The sequence below is a fragment of the Heptranchias perlo genome, chromosome 12 (assembly GCF_035084215.1).
Source record: "Heptranchias perlo isolate sHepPer1 chromosome 12, sHepPer1.hap1, whole genome shotgun sequence".
Classification (NCBI taxonomy): domain Eukaryota; kingdom Metazoa; phylum Chordata; class Chondrichthyes; order Hexanchiformes; family Hexanchidae; genus Heptranchias; species Heptranchias perlo.
The window spans coordinates 28,290,880-28,315,525 of record NC_090336.1 but is presented as its reverse complement, the minus strand read 5'-3'; the positions used below and the strand labels follow the sequence as shown (position 1 = coordinate 28,315,525).

Sequence of the window (24,646 nt, the reverse complement as noted above, 5' to 3'; positions counted from 1 at the left end):
TCACCATATTTCCTTCTCCGTCGTTCCTCTCTTTCTTTCTCAATCCTTACATCTCATTGGTTAAGGAGATAGACTGTTAGTCCCATCGTTCACCAAGGTCCCAGATGCCCCGTTGTCCTTGCTGGGCCATTATCAGCTCGGACTGCCAGCAACTTACAAGGTAAAACATTGTTGAGCTGAAGGGTGAGGGAAAAAGTCTAACTAGTGGCACACACGGTGAGATGCCCCGCTCCAGCAAAATCTTGGCCAATTTTAACATTAGCCAAATCTTCAACAATTCTGATACATGACTTGTTACTTTGAGTTCCTAACCAAGTAGTTTACACTTGAAATCTGTTGCAGATGGGATCACTTCCCTCTATCTCACAGTCTGTGTGTCTTTAGTCATGTTCTTCTACATTCTTTAACACTCTACGCCAACCTTTTTCATGCACATGGCCACCCTGCAAACATTACATATTTTCTCAGCCACACGCTCTTTATACTTTACACCCATTTACTTGTGCTTATGCCCTGCTACACTCTGCATCTGATCACTTGCTCTACAGCTTGTGTGCCTTTGTTCTCATCACTGTTCTGTATTAAATATTAGAAGCTAGCTATTAATAATAATTTCATAAAAATACCACCGCAGTGGTCTCCATTATTATAGTGGACCCAGTCTTTCAGAATTTAATTAATTTAATAATTACCCCACCCACCCCCCCACCCACCCCCCCATCTTGCTACATTGATAGAAATTTCATCTGCCCTAATTAGCCCTTTCAAAATTTAAATAACTTTTATCATAGTAGCATTGGACACAAGCCCTTCGGCACAAAGAACCACCTGGGAAAGAAATGTAACTCATGGCCATTTGTCCAACGGTAGTCCTGGTTATAAAATTAAACTATTGCTCCTCTCCACATGTCCAGTATAATATTTGTACCCTAATAGCACTAACACCTGCTGCCTTGTCCAGTTATGCAGGATTTCATTCATAAATTTTGGGCTTCTTAAATCATAAACTTATAGATTAATGAGAGATACCTGACCTAAGGTATAGAACCAAAGGGTGTTATATTGTTTAACTAAGTGTGCATAGTTCACAAAGTTCCAAATAATTTGCTTCTTGTCCATAAAAAGCTGAATGAAATGTGGCAGAAAACTGTCCCATGGCCTCTGGACTATGCCCCGTGAGAAGTCCCATTTTGTGTAACATTTTCCATAACTTACTAGTATGAATAAATATTTGTAATGCTTCCCTTATTATTAACTTCCAAATTATAGCTTGTTCTGTGATATATGCGCTTAGCTCTTCAATCATAATTACTTTATAAAAATACCACTTATAATAATTGTGCAAAAATTGCATAAAACACATACACAGCATTCAGCATTATACAAACTAATACACTGTTACTTATGGTCTGTATTTCATTCTGGAGATCTCCAAGTACTAGATTCACTTTTTGAATCTCCAACAAACTAGAGCAACATTAAAGGTTAAAAGTTCAAAAATAAGGACTACACAAATTCTTGGCAAGGATTTATCAAATGGAGTAAAGATCTGTTTATTTAGTTTCATTTCCCCATTTAATTTTGCATATATATTTAGAGGCTTATGATGCTGTCTCATACCAACATGCTATTAATATGTTAGTATCTAAATGTATTTACTCAGTGTAGCAGTTGTGTCGCTCTGCAGGCAGCAGGTGGCAGTATACATGTTGTAATTATTTAAGTGCTTATGTTATCCTCTTCAAACCATTGTACATGTAATTAACATTACATTAAGATGGTTTTTAACTAGTTGCCACTTAAATAATTGCATCAATATGTTCTTAATTACTTTCTTTTTTGTTCTGAAGTATTACTGGAAGAGATTTCAGCATTATCCTTTAGAACAACTATCTCATTCTTAGGGTGTCTCTTCCATCTTACTTTAGTTTACATATAGGTTTAGAAAACTGAGTATTTTCTCAAATAAATCAATTTGCTGTTGCAAAGAAAGCAAGAAATTATCTTCAAAACGATACTGATGTAGAGTAGAGCGAGAAAAAAATCCAGGATATAGGGCTAAGTTGTGAAGAGAGACTCAGATGAACTTGTTTTCATTGAAGACTAGGTTGAATGGAGATATGATTCAGATCTTCAAAATGCTGAGAGGCATGAATAATTTAAATGTGGGCAAGTTACTTAAATTGGACTGCAGATGAGAACTAAATGACGTGAATATAGAACTAACAAGCCTCCGAGTAGAGATAACAAGAATGCCCCTGCCCATCAATAGTTGTTACATGGAAGAGAACCTTATGATAAGCAATCAATGTTGTGACAGTTAAATCCCTTAAAAAAGAGCTGAATGGGAATGAGAATGGGATTGAAACTTGTATGTATGTTGCATGAAAACTGAGGTGTCCAAATTATGGCCCCCAAATCCTGGCCAGTAAAGCCCCACTAATATAGGCCCGGATTTTGAATTTTGTGACTCTGGCAGTTTGGCAAAGTCTGTTTACAGTGCTGTTCTCTCATTAATGGATAAATCTTAAATCTACCAATGGTAGAACAGTACCAGGATCAAACTTTCACAAACAACCACATCTGCAAAATTCAAAAAAGTTATTCTAAACACACAAAGCATAATCAACGGGCAGCAAGGTGAGTGGAGACTTCTAGCTGAATGTCGGATTAAGGTATAGTTTATAAATGACCTTGAAAAGATGAGTAAATAAAAATATGAACATGTAAATCAATATATTAAACATATTGAGCTAAGGTATATGAAAGAACAGAATGAGCCTTTAGCTTACTGATAGCATTCCCGCCCGAGTCAGAAGGCAAAGGGTATGAGCCCAACTCTAGACACCCCAGGCAAGTAAAGACTACAATATGGTCTCGAAATACTGGATTGCCATCCAGCAGGGTTCTTGTCTCTGGATGGAGTGACCAATGGCTCAGTGGTAGTATTTCCACCTAAGTCAGAGGTGAAGGCTTCAGGCCCAACACCAGATGTTCCTGGAATGTGGAGACTGAACGGTCACCATATGGGGTAGCCACACTCATTGTAAAGGGTATGCACCTGACGAAGGAGAAAGCCTCTGAAAGCTTGTGATTTTCAAATAAAATTGTTGGACTATAACCTGGTGTTGTAAGATTCTTTACAATTGTAAAGGGTAGGTGGGGCTCTTTAGTCTTGGTTGCAGCGCACCTAGGAGAAGGTACTCTAAAGATAAAAACTGTGAGGAAGGAAACCACCTCAGCTACTCTTCACTAATAAGTGGCTCAAGAATCTCATGTGTAAGACTTGAGTTAGGATCTACCCTAGGGCAGAATGCAATGGACGGATATGAAAGAACATAGTTTCTAATAATGTAGAAGGTGGCCTTGGTCAATGAGACTTGTAGCTGGGAGGTGGATGACAGATGTAAGTATCCCTCCCATTTTCCTTCCCCTCAATGCTTGGCGCCTCCCCACAGAAATGTGAATGAGATGGGGAGTGAGGGGGAACAAATTTGTAATACTAAAATCTGTGGTGCCAACATGCTGTCACCCTGTCACCTCAAGACTTTAACTGCTAACTTAAGCTAATGTACTTGTTGGTAAAATGCATATCAGTTCTCTGATGAGAACAGGTGTATTGATTCTTTTGTTTTGGGAAGTCTCAGCATGTATTGCTACACATAATCTATTCTAGGGTACTTGGTTTCAGCAATGATGCCAGCTTGTAGCTATACTTAAAGTTTTGGTTTAGTCTGAGAGAAAGGTTGGTGAGACACTTTAACAGAGAGGTGATTGGTAACACAATGGCAAAACTTCCAAGCAATTGGAATCAGCTAATTTAATAGTTCTACAGAAAACCAAGCTCTTGTCCCATTGAATTCTACCCTTCAAACATGTTGCAGATTGAGACGAGTGATCCTCGCAGCTTCCAATGTGTGAAAAAAGTTTTCAGAGCTGGCTGTACCTATCTTCCAGGGACTGGCTGAAAACTACTCCCAATGTCAAAGTTAAGGCCAATACTATTTTATTCTGTGGCTTTGCACTTTACTTGAATGTACCATTACTTTCAGAAGATAACACAGGTGCCTGACCAAAAAAAGTGTTGAGCAGTATAGTGAACAATCATTCCATACCTGGGTGAGATATGCATGCCCAGTAAAAAAAAGAATCATTTTTGGCAGGTAACGAATGTGCAAGTTCCAAAAGACATTCGGTACTCAAAAGGGTTAATCTGCACCGTTTCGTTTCAGTGATGTGTGCCAGTGGCAAAATACTTGCTTTGGGTGTTTTTTTTAATTGCAATTCACTGCTGTTGCAACGAGTTTACTTTGAACATTCTCCCCTTTTTGTGACTCTGATTGCAAGTTAGCAAATCAAGAAGTCGAACTTGCATTGTTGTCCCCTTTTCAATTACTCTAAATTCAAGACTGCCTTTTTGGATTTTCAGGGAACAATTTAAATGTAGTTTGGCATGGCCTTTTGATGTTTTGTTTGTAACAACAGAGACTGCAAACTAAAGGTGGCGTAAATTCATAAAATGCCACATACAGACTAATATTCTGTCCAGGACAAGGACAACACAGCTAAACAGCATAATCAAGAGTTCGAATGAAGGGTCATATCCAAAATTGTAACCCATTTTTCTGTTTCAGATAATGATTGACCTGTATATTTCTCGCATTTTTGTTTTTTAAATTTCAGAATTCCAACATTCATGGTTTCACTTTTTATCTGAATGTGGCTGTTACCTACATACTGTTCTGTGGCATATATATTTTAATGCCTATTCTGAATGAATGAATGAGGTGCATAAAACAGGCTTAATTGTATACATAAAGAATATGGAATAAGAGCTGTTTTTCAACAGGTGCTGCTCATTTTCACCGTTATGTGATTTCAGATAAATATCTCCACACCCCAGCTGTGGAATCATGTGCTGAACATTAATCCTGAATCACTGAGAAAAAAAGTTAAAACCTGAGCATAGGATAAAAACTGAATAATGGGGTCCGGAATAGACATGGTCTGTAGGTGGTTTGGGGATGATACATACACGAGAACTCCAAACAAAAAATACATAGCTATTCTTCATCCCTTGACCATTTATTATTTTGAACCATGCAAAAAAAAATTCTGAAAAATTGCCAGTGGCTTATCTAGAAAAATGGATTACACAGGTTAGGCTCTCAGGAATCAACAATGGGAATGTAATGCAATGGGTGCAAAGCACAATATGGGAAATTGAGAAAATGGCACAATAGAATAAGAGTCACATTTTTGGAATTTTAATTCATTTTTCATGGAAAGGATTTTGGGCTGGAGTTATGTTTAGGTGTGTTTTAAAACCAAGTGAATTTGAAGAGATTTAGAAAGAATGATACAAGCTGCAGGCATTAAAAATGTGTATTGAAACTAGACAGGTCAGTTTGTGGAATTTAGAACTAAAACATTGAAGGCCTAATGTCTCATCCCAATCCTAGTAGCCAGGATGGCCCCCATTCATCTTGGGAGGATAGGTAGCATATTTAATTAACAGGCCTACTGGCAAATTACTAGCAAGGAGGAAGTCAGTGTTACAGCCCTTGAGTGGTCAGGTTTTGAACAAAGGACTTTCGTTTGATAAGATGCCACATAATAGGCTTGTCATCAAAGTTGAAGCCCATGGAATAAAAGGGGCAGTGGCAGCATGGATATGAAATTGGCTAAGTGACAGGAAACAGAGAGTAGTGGTGAATGGTTGTTTTTTGGACTGGAGGGAGGTGTACAGTGGTGTTCCCCAGGGGTTGGTACTAGAACCATTGCTTTTCTTGAAACATTAATGACTTGGACTTGGGTGTACAGGGCACAATTTCAAAATTTGCAGATGACACAGTGAGGAGGATATTGATAAACTTCAAGAGGACTTAGACAGGTTGGTGGAATGGGCGGACACATGGCAGGTGAAATTTAACGCAGAAAAGTATGAAGTGATATATTTTGTTAGGAAGAACGAGGAGAGGTAATATAAACTAAAGGGTACAATTCTAAAAGGGTGCAGGAACAGAGAGATCTGGGGGTATGTGTGCACAAATCATTGAAGGTGGAAGGGCAGGTTGAGAAAGCAGTTCAAAAAGCATATGGGATCCTGGGCTTTGTAAATAGAGGCATAGAGTACAAAAGCAAGGAAGTTATGATGAACCTTTATAAAACACTGTTTCGGCCACAACTGGAATATTGTGTCCAATTCTGAGCACTGTACTTTAGAAAGGATGTGAAGGCCTTAGAGAGGGTGCAGGAAAGATTTACTAGAATGGTTCCAGGGATGAAGGACTTCAGTTACATGGATAGACTGGAGAAGCTAATGTTGTTCTCCTTAGAGCAGAGAAGGTTGAGAGGTGATTTGATAGAGGTATTCAAAATCATGAAGGGTCTAGACAGAGTAGATAGAGAGAAACCGTTCCCATTGGCAGAAGGGTCAAGAACCAGAGGACATAGATTTAAGGTGATTGGCAAAAGAACCAAAGGCGACATGAGGAAAAACTTTTTTTACCAGCGAGTGGTTAGGATCTGGAATGCACTGCCCGAGGGGGTGGTGGAGGCAGATTCAATGGTGGCTTTCAAAAGGGAATTGGATAAGTACTTGAAGGGAAAGAATTTGCGGGGCTAAGGGGAAAGGGCGGGGGAGTGGGACTATCTGGATTGCTCTAGCGGTGAGCCGGTATGGACTCGATGGGCCGAATGGCCTCCTTCCGTGCTGTAACCATTCTATGATTCTATGACTGGGCGAAACAGCACAACCAGAATTTAAAAATGCAGGAGATCAGTTTTTGCATTTGGACGTAGTCTGAAAGAAAGGCATTGCTGAAAACAAGCAAGTCAACCCATGAGAGGGGAAGGGCAAGTGGTTTATTGTCCCCCGCCACCCCTCCCCCCACCCCTATCTTCTGAGGAGAGAAGCAATATTGAACTAAGCAATTGGAATTTACTTGTGATTGTTGATTTGAATGCTCATTTCCTGTTTGTGAAATCAAGCAGCTTAATGATTCATATCTGGCCTTGTCTTCTCAAATATTTTTAGTCTATCTTTGAAAGGATTAGGAATATGCACGTGTCCTAAAAACATGATATCCAGTTAAGACCACAAGAGGATTCTATTGTTACACCCCTGGGTTACATTAATATATAGTTAGATAGTTGACAGTCTGGGCACACCCTTCAATGCAAGATGTTCAGACTGCTTAGCTGGAGTCCGAGGTGCAGACATTGCGATGCATCAAGGAGGGGGAAGAGTTACCTGGACACTTTGAGCCAAGAGGCCACACCCCTTAGGTTCAGTAGTGGTTTAGATTTGGTTAGTGGTCAGGGACAGAAGGATGTAACAGCGAGTCAGGCAGGTAAGGGGACCCCAGATGTAGTGGTAGAGGAGCCTCAGCATTTGCCCATGTCCAACAGGTACAAAGTACTTGCTACTTGTATGGATGAGAACAAAGACTGCAGGGTGGATGGACAAATTGACCACGGCACCATGGGACAGGAGGCCATTCAAGTGGGGGGAGTGAAAAGGAATGTGGTAATGTTAGGAGATAATATAGTCTGGGGGATAGATACTGTTCTCTGCAACAGCGACCGGGAGTCCCGAAGGTTGTGTTGCCTGCCCGTGGTAGGGTTAAGGAATCTCCTTGTGACTGGACAAGAACTTGATGCAATAGATGGAGGATGCAGCTGTCATGGTCCAAATAAGAACCAACAATAAAGGTAGAACTAGGAATGAGATTCTGCTGAGGGAGTTTGAGGAGTCCAAATTAAAAAGCAGAACCTCAAAGGTAATAATGTCTGGCTTACTACCTGAGCCACCCACAAATTGGCATAGGGACAAACATTAGATAGTTACATGTGTGGCTGAAAAAGTGGTGTGGGAAGCAGAGGTTTCAATTCATGGGGCACTGGCACCAGTACTGGAGAAAGAGGGAGCTGTTCCATTGGGACGGGCTCCACTTAAACCGGGCTGGGACCAGTGTCCTGGTGAATCGAATAACTAGGGCGGTAGATAGGGCTTTAAACTAATAGGTGGGGGATGCTAAATTTATAAGTCTAAGGAGAAAAGTTAAGGCTGTAGAGCAGAGTAGCGATTTGGGTTAAAAAAAAGCAGAGTGTGTCAGGAAGGGACAGAGAGTTTAACAAAGGTAATAGGGCATTAGTGACTAAGGTCACATCAAGAGAAAATAGTAAAAAGTTAAAATTAAAGGCGCTATATATGAAAGCACAAAGCATTTCTAACAAGATAGATGAATTAGTGGCATAAATAGAGATAAACGGTTTTGATCTAGTAGCCATAACAGTAGTTATAGTGTTGGACGGAGTATAAATCAAGAAATTAGAGGTGCATGTAACAAGGGTAATGCAATAATCTTGGGGGACTTTAATCTTCATATAGTCTGAGCAAACCAAATTGGCAAAAGTATTTTGGAGGATGAGTTCATGGAATGCATTCAAGACAGTTTTCTAGAACAATATGTCAAGGAACCAACTAGGGAACCGGATATTTTAGATCTAGTATTGTGTAATGAGACAGGGTTAATTAGTAATCTTATAGTTAAGGATCTTCTAGGGTAGAGTGATCATAATATGATAGAATTCCATACTGAGTTTGAGAGTGATGTAGTTAAGTCCGAAACTAGGGTCTTAAATTTAAACAAAGCCAATTGCGTAGGTATGAGGGGTGAGTTGGCTAAAATAGATTGGGAAATTAGATTAAAAGAAATGACAGATAAGCAATGGCGAACATTTAAAGAAATAATTAATTCTCAACGAATATACATTCCCTTGAGGAATAAAAACTCCATGGTAAAACCGATCCAACGTGGCTAACTAGAGAAGTTAAGGATAGTATTAGATTAAAAGAAGATGCTTACAATCTTGCCAAAAAAAGTAGTAAGCCTGAGGATTGGGAGAGTTTTAGAAATCAGCAAAGGATAACCAAGAAATTGATAGAGGGGGAAAGTTGAATATGAGAGTAAAATAGCAAGAAATATAAAAACAGATTGTAAGAGCTTCTACAAGTATGTAAGAAGGAAGAGATTGGCAAAAATAAATGTAGGTCCTTTAGAGGCAGAGACAGGAGAAATTATAATGGGGAATAAGGAAATGGCAGAGACGTTAAACAAATACTTTGTATCTGTCTTCACAATAGAAGACACAATAATCATACCGGAAATAGTGGGAAACCAAGGACCCAATGAGAGTGAGGAACTCAAAGTAATTAATATTAGTAAAAAAAAAGTACTGGAGAAATTAATGTGATTAAGAGCGGACAAATCCCCTGGACCTGATGACTTACATCCTAGGGTTTTAAAAGAGGTGGTTCCAGAGATAGTGGTTGCATCAGTTTTGATCTTCCAGAATTTCCTAGATTCTAGAATGGTCCCTGTGGATTGGAAGGTCGCAAATGTAACCCTGCTATTCAAGAAAGGAGGGGGAGAGAAAACAGGGAACTAGAGGCCAGTTAGCCTGACATCAGTAGTAGGGAAAATGCTAGAATCTATTATTAAGGACGTAGTAATAGGGCACTTAGAAAATCATAATGTGATTAGGCAGAGTCAACACTGTTTTATGAAAGGGAAATTATGTTTGTTAAATATTTTATAGAGTTTTTTGAGGGTGTAACTAGCAGAGTAGATAAGGGGGAACCAGTGGATGTAGTATATTTGGATTTTTAAAAGGCATTCGATAAGATGCCACACAAGAAGTTGTTACACAAGATTAGGGCTCATGGGATTGGGGATAATATAGCAGCACGGATTGAGGACTGGTTAATGGAGAATAAACCAGTCATTTTCAGGTTGGCAGGTTGTAACTAGTGGGGTGCCACAAGGATCAGTGCTTGGGCTTCAGCTGTTTACAATATATATCAATGACTTAGAGGAGGGGACCAAGTGTATTGTATCCAAGTTTGCTGACGATACAAAGCTAGGTGGGAAAGTAAGTTGTGAGGAGGATGCAAAGAGACTGCAGAGGGATATACAGAGGTTAAGTGAGTGGGCAAGAAGGTGGCAGATGGAGAATGATGTGGGGAAATGTGAAATTATCTACTTTGGTAGGAAGAATAGAAAAGCAGAATATTTTTTTAAAGTTGAGAGACTAAGAAATTTTGGTAGTCAGAGAGATTTGGGTACCCTTGTACATGAATCTCAGAAAGTTAACATGCAGGTACAGAAAGCAATTAGGAAGGCAAATGGCATGAGAGCGATTATTCCAAGGGGGTTGGAGTATAAGAGTAAGGAGGTCTTACTGCAATTATATAGGGCTCTGGTGAGACCACACCTGGAGTACTGTGTACAGTTTTGGTCTCCTTACCTAAGGAAGGATATACTTGCCTTAGAGGGGGTGCAGCGAAGGTTCACTAAATTGATTCCTGGGATGAGAGGATTGTCCTATGAGGAGAGATTGAATAGAATGGGCTTATATTTTCTGGAGTTTGGAAGAATGAGAAGTGATTTCATTGAAACGTATAAAATTCTTAAAAGGCTTGACAGGGTAGATACCTAGAGGCTGTTTCCTCTGGCTGGAGAGTCTAGAATTCAGGGTCTTAGACTCAAGATAAGGGGTTGGCCATTTAGAACTGAGATTCGGAAAAATTTCTTCACTCAGAGGGTTGTGAATCTTTGGAATTCTCTACCCTAGAGGGCTGTGGATGCTCAGTCATTGAGTATAATCAAGACTGAGATCAATAGATTTTTGAACACCAAGGGAACCAAGGGATATGGAGATAGGGTGGAAAAGTGGAGTTGAGGTAGAAGATCAGCCATGATCTTATTGAATGACGGAGCAGGCTCAAGGGGCCGTATGGCCTACTCCTGCTTCTATTTCTTATGATCTTATATAGAATTATGTAGGATTTACAGCACAGAATTTACAGCACAGAAGTTGGCCATTCGACTCAACTGGTGTTTGTGCTAGACTTGAGCCTTTTCCAACTCTACTTCATCTAAAGCGATCAGCATTTCCTTCTATTCCCTTAAATGCATTTATGCTATTTGCCCCAACTACTCCATGTGGTAGCAAGTTCCACATTCTAACAACTCTCTGGGTAAAGAAGTTTCTCCTGAATTCCCGTTTGGATTTATTAGTGACTATCTTGTATTTATGACCCCCAGTTTTGGACTCCCCCACAAGTGGAAATATCTTCTCTACGTCTACCCCATCAAGCCCCTTCAAGATTTTAAAGACCTCTATTAGATCCCGCTCAGCCTTCTCTTTTCTAGAGAAGAGAACCCTAAGCTGCTCAATCTTTCCTGATAGTTCTAACCTCTCAGTTCTGGTATCATCCTTCTAAATCTTTTTTGCATCTTCTCCAGTACCTCTATATCCTTTTTATAATATGGTGACCAGAACTGTACACAATACTTCAAGTGTAGTCTAACCAAGGTTCTAGATAAGTTTAACATAACTTCTCTGATTTTATTGGAGCGGCCAGCACTGTTGTACCCAAAAGAATATTTAAGACAGATCCTAAACTTGTAACAGTGTGAGGTAATGGGAGCAACAGAGCAATATGGTAATACAAGACAGGCAGTGGGTTCAACTGAACACAATGGGAGTGTGCGCCAACAGAACAATAAAGGATTGTGAGATAGCACAGCAATAATAACTTGCATTTATATAGCTCCTTTAACACTGTAAATATTCATGCCACAGAGGAGAAAGATGTACCAAACATTAATAGAATTGAGAGATGACTGAAAGCAGGATCAAAGAAATGGGTATTGAGGAGGCTTTGAAGGCGAGGAGGAGGTTGCTCGGCCAATTGGAAGAGTAGGCTAAGACAGCTCAAAGATCTGCCATCAATTGCAAGAGTGGTGGGAGAGAGGAGGCCAATGTTGAAAGACTGAAGGGCACAGGCTGGGACATAAGGCCGAGACATAGGGATAGAGTTAACAAAACTAACAAAATTACGAGGCAATAGATAGAACAGAGCAATGTGGAAGCATTAGGCAACAAAGCAATTTAGGAATGTGAGGCAAGGGGTAAAACAGAAAGATATGGAAATATAATGTCTATTTTGTGAATGTGAAGGTCAATGGAGAGGCTCTGTCTGACTCCAGCATTTTCTGTGCTGGGGAGTTTCCTGTACATTGTTTCTTTACACTTTGTTTTGAAACATACACAGACATTTTAGCATGAAACTTTAAGTGAGATGGGCAAGAAATGCATGCTGGATGTTACACCAGATTTTTTGCTACATATTTTATTTTTAATATTTATACATCATTATGACTCCTGAATGAAACACAAGTTTAATTGTTTATTATACAGATGCAAAGATTTTATCTCCAGCTCATTCTACCTGTGAGTGGCAATATGAGACTTGCACCAGCCCCTGCATCAGAACCTGCAGTGATCCTACAGGCAAGATCTGTCAAACTCTACCAAGGTATATGTGCACAAAGGGAATATAAAAATGTAAATCTCTGCAACCCTTCTAGGCTGCTGATGAATGAAGATGAAATATTTCAATAACCATTATAAAATGATTAAGAGAGTGGAAGAAGATTTGCTTTATTTCTGAAAAATACCGTTTCTCTGTATTGGGATTCATAACTAAGCATTCTATGCCAATGTGCTATGCCGTGGAGTGGCAGTGTGTGGGCTTGTGGGATGGCTGTCCTCCCATCTTCCACCCTCCATAAATTTGTGCTCATCTAAAACTCTGCTGCCCGTATCCAAGTCCCATTCCCCTATCACCCCTGTCCTTGCTGACCTACATTGGCTCCTGATCCGAGAATGTTTCGATTTTAAAATTCTCATCTTTGTTTTCAAATCCCTCCATGGCTTTGCCACTCCCTTTCTCTGTAATCTCCTCCAGCCCTACAGCCCTCCGAGATCTCTGCGCTCCTCCAATTCTGGCCTCTTGCACGTCTCCAATTTTAATCGCTCCACCATTAGTGGCCTCAGCTGTGGAATTCCCTCCCTAAACCTCCACGCCTCTCTACCTCTTTCTCCTCCTTTAAGAAGCTCCTTAAAACCCACCCACCCCTTTGACCAAGATAATATCTCCTCATGTGACTCGGTGTCAAATTTATTTGATAACGTTCCTGTGAAGCGCCTTGGGAGGTTTTACTACGTTAAAGGTGCTATATAAATGCAAGTTGTTGTTGTTGTCATTAGCCTCTGCACAGTAAGATCCTGAAAAAAGCTCTTTCATCATTGCAAATAGAAGCTAGAAATTTCCCTATGGGGAGGGAGGAAATATCATGGAGCAAGTCACAGTATACACCATCTAGTAATTGGTTACAAAGAAGCACTAAGAGCATGTTGTCAGTCTATGGTTTGGTCTGGAGATTGGCACTTGACACAGAAAATTGAAAATAAATTTGAAAAGAAATCAATCACATGAACCTTGCACAATAGTATAGACCTGATACTGCTCAATTGTCTATCCGGATTGAGAATACAGCCTTTGCAAACGGATTCTTTCAGTCTAAAAAGCCAAATCAGTGTGTCATAACTGCATTTTGTAGATTTAAAAGAAAAATGACTATTCACACAAGAATACGAATATAGAATCAGAGAGATTGCCAAAGGTGATCAAACATGCAAAAGCGCAGACTTTTTCATACCGGACAAAACCCTGCTGTTGCAGACATAAGACTAGTTTGAAATGGTCACCTCTTGGACACAGCAGACTTGAGGAAATCCATGCAAAAACATAATTGAAATAAAATTCCTGTCATGTGAGGTGTACATTGGAGGTTTATTCGAGACTTTGTTTTCTAGCTTGACTGAGTATCTAAATTAATTTGTTAAAAGCATTATTCAACAGTATTTGATGCATGTGCACATCTTTTTAATGCAACACCATAATAATATTATGTAAAAATATAAGGAAACAGCAGTGCAACCAGGAGTGAGTACTGCATGTTCAACTCAATTATTTAAGTGCACATGCAATATCATTGGGACATTAATGCAACCAAATGTTTATATTTTTAAAAAAATTGGGCTGACATTGCACCATATGATACTACATATTAACATATATTTGTATGAAATTCCACTGGCTGCTATTTTCAAAAATATCCAGTAAAAGTGCAGGCTTTTGAGACAAGCCTACGAACTTTTACTTCAAAAACTTTCATGAAGGTATTAAACAGATAATTCAATAGGTAATGTTATCATGTTATTTCAAAATGTTTTTTTGCTTTAAACCTTATTTTGGACATTAGAAATTCAAGTTACTGAGAAAACAATGGTAGACACATTTTCTTTTAAAAATACATTTTAAATGATTCAATTGTTGATTAACTATCCATGATGACAAAGTGTTCACATCTGTAGCTAGTATTTTTCCATATTCATTGTTAAATGTGATCATAAAAAGTGTGACTGAAAATCATGACAAAGAAAGTTAAACCTTGTGGTCAGGATGTATGCACCGTGCACAATATTTTTTAACATAATATAGATTTTTGTTCAAAGAGAAACTGCTGATGATACATCAGAGTGACTGGCGAAGAGGGTCAAGCTAGGGAGGGGGTTACCTTTCTTTCCTTTTTTGGGTTTCCATACATCATGTACTATTTTCAAACTACTAAGCTGACAGGCACGCTAATACTGTTGTTTTATGACTATTCATCCCTCAAATCTCCCTCTCATAGGAACACATCCAGTTCATATGGCACTTTCAAGAATAGTCATTATACCACTGAGAATAAATTAACCACCATATGCTGATGAGCTTAATGCAGCCAGGGCTCCTGGTGGCATCTTCAAGGCTGCATGTTTTTCTCAAAATATTGTTCACAAAAACACAGACTTAGACAAAAAGATGATTATTCAATTTCAAAAGAATAAAACTTATTTAATAATATACTGTAAAAATGTTGCTGTTTACTTTTTGAAACTATGGCATATGAACTTTGAGCAGATCTGATACAGAGATACAAACGGGTAATACAAATTGCATGTTAGCAAGGAAAGGTTCAACAACTTAACTGTGAAGGTGAGTGAGATTCAAGAGATTTTTTGCTCAAATCTTGTGTGTAAACTTGATGTCAGTAAAATGATTAAACTTTCACCTAAATCGTAGGTGAAAATTATTAACGTTTTTATATCTAATTGTGATATACACTAATCTGAAACACTACAAACTGAGTTATTACATTCTATGCCTTTATCCAGCAACACCTCTGCAGATTTAAAACAATTTCAATTCCAGATATTGTGTTTTTTCAGTCTAATTGTTTAGTAAGATGTCTGAGCAATGACACAGTTCCTGAATTTCACTATATGGTTTATGCCAATGTGACACTATTCAATAAACATAATAATATTCATATTTTCCCTCCTCTATCAAAAAAAATCCATCAACATTAATCTCTTCATGTGAGGTCCGTTCTTCAACCTATCAAAAACTGATACACAAATCCTTAGGCATGCCATGTATGCATGTGCTATGTCTAAGAATTTAAGTATCAGTTTTTTTGGAGAGTCAGACCCATGGTCCACATACATCTGTGCACATTCACAACATTTCATTCTCGTATCACTATTTCTTTGGCTATTCTGGGCTCTTACTAAGTAATGTAAGCTTTTGACAACTGAATGGCCATTTCAGCTTTTAATATCCCCAACATGTGTCTGTTGCTATACATCTGCAGAAATCATTCTCAATTTTTATTTCTAAATAAAATAAGTTGGGATTAATAATATGGAAAGTCTACACAAAACATTTTTGAATTTGTAGGATTTCCAATCAGAGGATTATGATATGAATATAATTCCCCACACCACCACCACTGCCTGGTTTTCTCCCCTCCTCCCCTGAAAGTGTTGACTTGTGCTGGCATATAGTTCCCAGAGTGTCAGCAGCCTCCAGTACGTTTCAACTCCTGTTGATACATTTACATTCTTCATGTGTGAGCCTAGACAGTGATCGTTGGCTGGTTATTCGACCACGGAGAGAAGCACAGCTGAGCCTTTTCTGTCCTCACCCGATATCCACAAATGGACTTTCCATCAGGTGTCATTAGATACTGATCAGGAGCATGAACTTTAGCTGATTTGTTTCCCTCTAGCTCAGGTGAATTATACTGCCTTGACTGCTGAACTGGCTGAATGAGCACCAACAGATCAGGGATTGAAGCTGGGACCTTTTACTCCATGACTTTGTTTTTAAAAAAAAATTGGTCTTATTTTCCGTTCATACTTAAAAAGTTATATAATCATACAATGGATGCACACTTACACATTGTTCTACTTCTTTAATAGTTTCAGCTCTTTCAAAGCATGGAATAAAGGGGTCAGTAGCAACATGGATACAGAATTGGCTAATTGACAGGAAACAGAGAGTAGTGGTGAACGGTTGTTTCTCAGACTGGAGGGTGGTGTACAGTGGTGTTCCCCAGGGGTCGGTGCTGGGATCACTGCTTTTCTTGATATATATTAATGATTGGACTTGGGTGTACAGGGCACAATTTCAAAATTTGCAGATGACACAAAAGTTGGAAGGGTCGTGAACAGTGAGGAGGATAGTGATAAACTTCAAGAGGACATAGACAGGCTGGTGGCATGAGCGTACACATGGCAGATTAAATTTAAAGCAGAAAAATGTGAGTTGATGCATTTCGGTAGGAAAAATGAGGAGACAATATAAACTAAAGGGCACAATTCTAAAAGGGGTAAAGGAACAGAGGGATCTGGGGGTGTATGTACACAAATTATTGAAAGTGGCAGGTTGAGAAAGCGGTTAAAAAAGCGTATGGGATCCTGGGCTTTATAAATAGCGGCATAGAGTACAAAAGTACGGACGCCATGACGAACCTTTATAAAACACTGATTCGGCCACAACTGGAGTATTGTGTCCAGTTCAGGGCACCGCAGTTTAGGAAAGATGTAAAGGGCTTAGAGAGGGTGCAGAAGAGACTTATTAGAATGATTCCAGGGATGAGGGTCTTTAGTTATGTGAATAGACTGGAGAAGCTGGGGTTGTTCTCCTTGGAACAGAGATAGTTGCGAGGAGATCATGAAGGATCTAGACAGAGTAGATAGAGAGAAACTGTTCCCATTGGCGGAAGGGTGAAGAACCAGTGGGCATAGATTTATGGTGATTGGCAAAAGAACCTAAAGGTGACATGAGGGAAAACTTTTTTACACAGCTGGAATCTGGAATGCACTGCCCGAGGGGGTGGCGGAGGCAGATTCAATCATGGCCAACAAAAGGGAACTGAATAAGTACTTGAAAGGAAAAAATTTGCAGGGCTACGGGGAGAGGGCGGGGGAGTGGAACTAGCTGGATTGCTCTTGCATAGAGCTGGCGCGGACTCGATGGGCCGAATGGCCTCCTTCCATGCTGTAACCTTTCTGTGATTCTATGAAAGCTAATATTTATACATAAGTGAGTTCTTGTATTGTCCGAGAATGCCACAATCAATCCTTCATTGCTGGACTGATTTCTAAGTTCACAGAGGTAAAGCCCAGTGGCTAAAGCCAGTAGATTAGCCAGCTGCACAGTTTTAAGCCCTACTATTAGTTATCTGAAAAATACATCCCTATATCAGAAAATAAAACATACCAGTAAAAAGAAAAAATATTAAAAATTCACTTTGCACTGGGTAGCCTCCTGAACAGGGCTGCAATCCTCACTGCATTGAAGACAACATATTGAAATGTGTTTTTGCTAGCATAACACAGGTTAAGAACATAAGAAGTAGGAGCAGGAATAGGCCATACGGCCCCTTGAGCCTGCTCCGCCATTCAATAAGATCATGGCTGATCTTCGATGTCAATTCCAATTTCCTGCCCGATCCTCATATCCCTTGATTCCCTTAGTGTCCAAATATCTATCGATCTGAGTCTTGAATATACTCAACGACTGAGCATCCACAGCCCTCTGGGTTAGAGAATTCCAAAGATTCACAACCAGAGTGAAGAAATTTTTCCTCATCACTGTCCGAAATGGCTGTTTCCAATAGGTTGTTTCCAGGAGCTGATTTATATTGATAAAAATCTACCTTATATTTAGCATTTTTTGGATATGGGGGGTACATTTTTGTCTTTAACACATGGGTGGGGAAAATCTACCCTGGGGAGTTTTATGCAAATCATAAGGACAGAAGATTTAGTTCCCCCCTCCCCCTCTGATTTTCTCTTGTCCTGCAGGAGTTGATTCCTTGTAAGATTACAATTCAGTCGGTCCCGGTTACCCTCCGGCACCTTGTTCAAGTTGCCATTCTTCATGCGTGAGCCTAGACAGTGAGTGTTGACATGCCAATCAGGAGTGGGGGCCACCACAATCAAGCTCAATCGTCACCGAGTCCAACATCCACAATTTAGCAAAGTTCACTTGTAAGTGATGAGCAGCAGTGAACCGGGCCAGAAATTCCCCTTCCTCGTCCAGGGGCACCAAGGCTAATCGTAGACATACTGCAGTGCTGACCTATGGCAGGCTGATGTGGAATTGCACAGAGGAAAATCCTTGCAAGTTATCTAATGCAGCAGACAAAGAGGAGGCCGAGTACTGCCTGTACCGTCACTTGTCTGCAGACTCACCCACAGATCTCCTTCCCTTCACCCTGACCTACTACTTTTTAATCCTATGCCCCTTCAGCCTTGGAAAAGGTTGCATGGGGGTTGAGATGCCCTTTAATGCTCCCCAAAAGCTTTCTAAATTTCTTTCCCTCTCCTTGTAAAACTCCCCTTTAATTCAAATTTGACTTACATGCAATTTTTGTCTCCTACCAGTGGTGTCATCCCTACAACCAGTGCAGTTTGTAACTCACATTCTGGTGGGTCTTCAAACAGTGTAAACCAAATTAAAATTGTTTTACACTTGAAAATCTCCCCCAAAGAGTTAGAGTAAAAGTAGAGTGGGACATGGGCTTGTCATAATTTAAGCTGCAGGTTACTACAATGTTTATACTAGGGGTTTCTATATTGTGTCCAAGACTACTTTCTGGATCAGTATGTTTTTAGACTAGTGAGGAATGAAGCAGTGCTGGATTTATTTCCAGGAAATGATGTGGGGCAAGTATGTAATGAAAGGATTAGGGAATGTCTAGGAAACAATGGGTTTGATTTATATGTTTTCTTGGAGGTTGTGACAAAGGAGCTTGATAGGGATAAAGCAGTGGATGTGGTGTACTTGGATTTCAGCAATGCCTTTGCTACAGTTCCTTTGCAAAGGCTGGTACTGAAAATAAAGAAAACGGGAATCAGTGGAAATATTTTAAAATGGATACATAATTGGTTGACCGATAGAACCTAGAGGGTAGTGGTACAGGGATCATCAGCAGCCTGGGAGAATGTTACCAGTGAGGTCCCACCAGGGTCTGTTTCGAGATCTCTTGTTTAATGTCTTTATAAATGATCTGGAGCTAGGACTCAGAAGCACAGTGGCTAAATTGGCAGATGACACAAAGCTAATGAAGGTGGCGGATGAAATCTAATATAGAGAAATAAGAAACGCAAACGGCTTCAAATGGGGACAAAAAAAAATCCAGGAAGGGGCTATTACTTAAATGGAAAGAAAATAATGTGCATGGAAAATGAAACAGATCTGGGGGTCCTGATTGACAATAACTTGAAGCTATCGCAACAATGCTTGGTGGCAGTGAGTAAAGCAAATCAGATGTTGGGATGTATTAAAAGGTCAAGATTGAACCGAAATAGTGAGGTAATCCTGCCACTTTATGAATCATCGGTGTGACCACACTTAAAATGCAGTGTACAGTTCTGGCTAAGAAGTTGGTTAGACAGAGTACAGAGTAGTAATTAATAGATGTTTTTGGAATGGAAACATGGCAACAGTGATGTCCCTAAGGGGTCAGTTTTGGGACCACTGCTCTTCTCAATATTTATAAATAATCTGGACTTGGGTTTATATAAGTAATGTAGATGAATTACTGAAATAGTACTGAAATAATCTAATGGTCTATTTTTCTTCTTAAGTGTGGAAGGCTGTATACCTCGTTGTCCACTCAACATGGTGTTTGATGAAGATACACAGAGATGTGTTTATCCAGAGGACTGTAAGTTGCCCATTTTTATTTTAATATTTTCCTGTGCAGAACTAAAGTTGAAATGTACTAAGAGTCATCCCTGGCAAAAAACAAAGTACTGCAGATGTTGGAAATCTGAAACAAGAAAAAGAAAATGCTGGAAAAACACAAGACAGTCAGTCAATATCTGTAGAGAGAACAGACAAGTTTACATTTTCAGGCGCAGTTCTGAAGAAGGTCCACTCGAAATGTCTGTTCTCTCCACAAATGCTTACTAACTTGTTGTGCATTTTCTGTTTTTATGTAAGTTATCTCTGGCACCTGGATTCAATCAAACCCAGACAGATCTAATGCAAGTCTCCTGTCTGCTGGTTAAATGGTCTTTTGTGAATTGAGTTTGGGCATCCTTACTCCACTTCCTAAAAGGTATACACTCAGAACACAAAACTCCCTCTAATTTGGCTCTAACTCAGCAATCCTACTCAGAAAATGGAAATATATGACACTGATGCAGTGGGGCTGAGGCATTTTGTTTGGAGCATAGTAGAAAGAGAGGTTTACTCCATAGCAAACCAAGCTGCTTCTGACATGGGAGTGCTTGATGCTGACACTGGGTGATTGAAATGGGAAAGTATTCCATTCCCCAACAATAACACTCTTAATCAGCACAAAATTCACAAAAAAAAGTTACAAAAACACAAGTTTACAGATACAAAGTTAAATGTATTTAGGTGATACACAGCTATTATTATGTATCGATTAACATATCCAACAATACTATAAAATGAACAGAAGGCTGCTCATAACAAACAGTAATGCTAAATGAAAGAATCATTACTTACAAATGAAGGGACAAAAAAAATCAAAGAATTACCATTTTTTTAAAATATAGGATCATGCAGACTCGAAAGTTTCAGGTTCAACTCCTGATTTTTGTTGAGACAGCTGATGCCAGTAGGTTGCAGCAGAAAGTGCTACAATTAGGGCTTTTGGGTTGAATAATTAAATTCAGCCAACACTCTCACTTGATCGGTATCTAGTGACACCTACTGGAAAGTGTGCTTATCAGATGAGGTTAGCATTAGGTTTGGCTTGATATCCCCCATGATCAAATAGCCTTCAGATGTTCACTATCTAGACTCGCTTGTGAACAATGGTAACTTGGGCGAGGTACTGGAGGGCAACTGACATCCGCAGCCATACAACTGTATTCCAGCAGAAGAGTTGGAGGAGGGGAGAAAAGGAGAGCAAATTGGCAAAAGAAAAAATATGTTCTTATATACATGATTACTATCTTTATTCCTACAAATTTTGGTTTCTAAATATTTGAGACCTAATGATGGGTCAATAAAGAACAGAATTTATATCACTCACAAACTTGATCTATCTTTCATGCAGTGTATAAACTGTACTTGAATCAAAGATTAAAATATCTGCCTAGTTTGTCAGCTGAAAATACGATTAAGCTATTAATGCGGCCAGTATAGTGTAAATGCATTCTGAATCTGGAGTCAGGGCCTGACATGACACCAGAGTGAAGCACTCCACTTCACTGCACAAATTAGTGTCAGTGCAAAGCCCAAATAACTTTGCACTGATGCTATTATGATGTAATGTGAATCCACCCGAAGAAGTGCATTGATGCATTGGCATATTATAAGCAATAGCACATTTTTGGTCAAGCAAATTGCACAGATGTAGAGGAAATTTTAACAAGTGTAGCTCAGCCAATAGAAAAGCAAACACAAAGTTTTACTCATTTATCAATACAGCTTTTCAACATAGTTATTTTTTGAACAAGGGAATTATGATAGGGAAACTGTATCACTCTGTTTTCCAAGACAAAAAAAAATGAAACTTCATTGCAAGTTCAGTTTTTGTCACCAGAAGATTCAACACAGTGAGGTGGAGTTGAATGGGGATTAGTGTCTCTAATGGTTTCCGCATCATCCTCCCTGGGACTGGATTGGAATCTGGCCCAATCTCATGGGATGAAAAGTTTCTGCTCGGTCTAGGATTCCCAAGTTAAATTAATTTCCACAGTCTCAGTCTTGTTCAAAAAAAAAATTCTGTTCTATTACTACTTGTGCTTTCTAAATTCATTCATCTCTCCTATTAACAGACCATGTTATGATGTTGCAACAGAATGAAATCATCAAAACCAGGGGGAAAAGGGGTCTCAAGGTGCAATCAGAACTTCTGATAGCAAGAACCAATTTGTTGGTCCATGGGAGAGAATTTGCCTCAGTATCCAAACCAAGATATGCTAAATATATCCAAGTTTTTATTGTTTCCATATTGTTCAAGAGGTAGAAGTCAGGAACTAATATCTGTTTACTGTTTTTCTTAGGCATTAGGCGAGCAGTCTATATTCAGCCTTCTAAACCCACAAGCTCACCGGCATCAGTCGGAATATCCACTTCTCCAGCCTTTAATGCTTCAGTCAAACCACTGACTTCTAGTGCAACAGCTGCATTAAGCCAGTATACTAGTTCTCTGATAGCAACAAGTAGTGCAAAGACCACTGCTTCTACCCCAACAATAGAAGCCCCTATAGTGACTCATCTGTCGACAGTTTCAGTAGTGATGACTACAGACACTTCTCCAATTCCAGCATTGACAGAAACAACCGTCTTTGTACAAAAGATAACATCAGCAACATCACCTACCACAGAACAAGCTTTGGTACCATATTTCACAAAAAGCGATACATCACCTGCTTCTGTGTTAGTAGTTTCTTCAGCAAGAGCAATAACCACCTCAGCAATAATTTTGCCTGAACGACTAACATTAGCTGAAACCACGAGTACAACTGAATTACCTACAGAGCCACATTTTCCATCCACTTCAGTTGAAATAAAGCCTACTGCCACTACAACAATGCCTTCAACGACTACTACAAGAATATCAACATTGTCAACAGCACCTGAAACTGGATCAACATGGCTATCTACAACTTCTAAACCACGACCAGAGAAGACTTCCTCTTCCACAACTGCAGCATATCCATCAGTAGAAACAAAGTCAGTGACACCAAAAACATCTGTACTTCCAACTTCAAAAGTAACCACAGTATATCCTACTTCAAAAGAAATAGAATCAACTACACTTCCTACCTTCACCAAGACAACCACAAAGACTACAAGTTCTAGTTATCCAGTCTCTACAGTGTATCCCTTCTCCACTGGAACAGTGCCCTTGACAACGGAAAAGACAAAATCATCAATTCCAACAGTGTATCCACTTTCAACGGGAGTCTTTTTAACATCAGCACCATCAACAGAGACAACACTGCATCCATCAACTGAGAAACTTGTAACAACCTCTTCTGCAGTAGTAGTTCCAAGAACTGAAAGAAATGAAACAACCACCACAACTACAACACAACCCATTGCAACAGAAAGGACTGCAACTTATCCACTGAGCCCAAGAACACTCTCAACAACAATTCCACCCATCACCTATCCAGCTTTAACTGCATTATATACAGCCTCAAAAGAAGCTGCCCCCACATCAGCTCCCACAGTGTCAACATCATCTACTACAATGTACTCAGAAACAACAGCTGTCCAAACATCAACACCTGTAACATATCCATTTCCAACTAAAACAATCACATCATTTCCTGTACATTCATATCCATCACTATCTACAAAAGGACCAGAAACAAGTTCAACTGTAAAAATACTCAAAACTGTTTCAACTCCACAGAGCACAGTAATGACCTCCAGTTTAGCAACAGAACTATATGCAAGAAGTAAATCAACTTCATTACAACCAACCACTGCACACAAATCTACCTTCAGTACTTCCACAGCTACTCAAATCACAACTCTATTGGAAACTTCATCTGTTCAAACTGGACCACCAACCATAGCAATTCCAACTTCTATAAAAATGGCCCCCATTTCTGTTTCAACACCTAAAACAACTACTGCAGCTACAATCACTCAACTCGGGACAACCACAGTTTCACCTACATCGCTTGCAACAAATGTAACCTCAACAACACCCAGAACAACTGCTGTTACAGAGCTCACATCTAAAACGACAGCTGTAACACATGTAACAAATGCAGCCACTCTTTTCGCTTCACTTTCAACAACGACTACTTCCACAAGCAGCACCATCACTGAAAAAGTAACGGCCACAACGCTAGAAGTAGGTGCAACTAGGCCTACAATAGTTTTGCCTACAGCACCATTAGCAACAGAAACATCAACAGCTGCAGTGAATGAAACATCCGTTACAGGATTGTTTGTTAAAACGTCAGAAGGAGTTACTAAGACAACTATAACATCAGTTACTCCTACAACAATTTCTACTGGAACTGAAAAATCAGCACCATCTCCACAGCTCACTAGTACTACAAAACCTGCATCTGTGAGTTTGAATGGGACTGCTTCCTCTGAGCGGAAAGAAACCTCAGTCAAATCTGTTCCCTCAACAACACAGCCATCAACTACCACTACCTCAGAATCACTTCCGTATACATTATATACTTTACCCAATGTCACCTTACCCAATATCACCTTGTCCACAATTATTGCTCCTGATATATCAGAATCTGTAGCAGGCCCAACAGTATTCTCAGCAACTGCTTATACAACAGCTTTGACCATCCCACCAACCAGTCAATGCAAAGTAAGTAAAAGATCAAAGAATACTTAATATACACTGAGTACCTTTTG

The 24,646-nt window shown here is 39.5% G+C and overlaps 1 protein-coding gene across 1 annotated transcript in view; it reads left to right on the top strand.

The window, feature by feature from the left end:
* otog (otogelin) overlaps positions 1-24,646 on the top strand; it is a 256,145-nt gene that overhangs the window by 164,795 nt on the left and 66,704 nt on the right. The window contains exons 31-33 of the mRNA XM_067993585.1: positions 12,274-12,391; positions 19,906-20,039; positions 22,306-24,599. Of these exons, the coding sequence (XP_067849686.1) occupies positions 12,274-12,391; positions 19,906-20,039; positions 22,306-24,599 (2,546 nt within the window). The remainder of the gene's footprint in view (positions 1-12,273; positions 12,392-19,905; positions 20,040-22,305; positions 24,600-24,646) is intronic.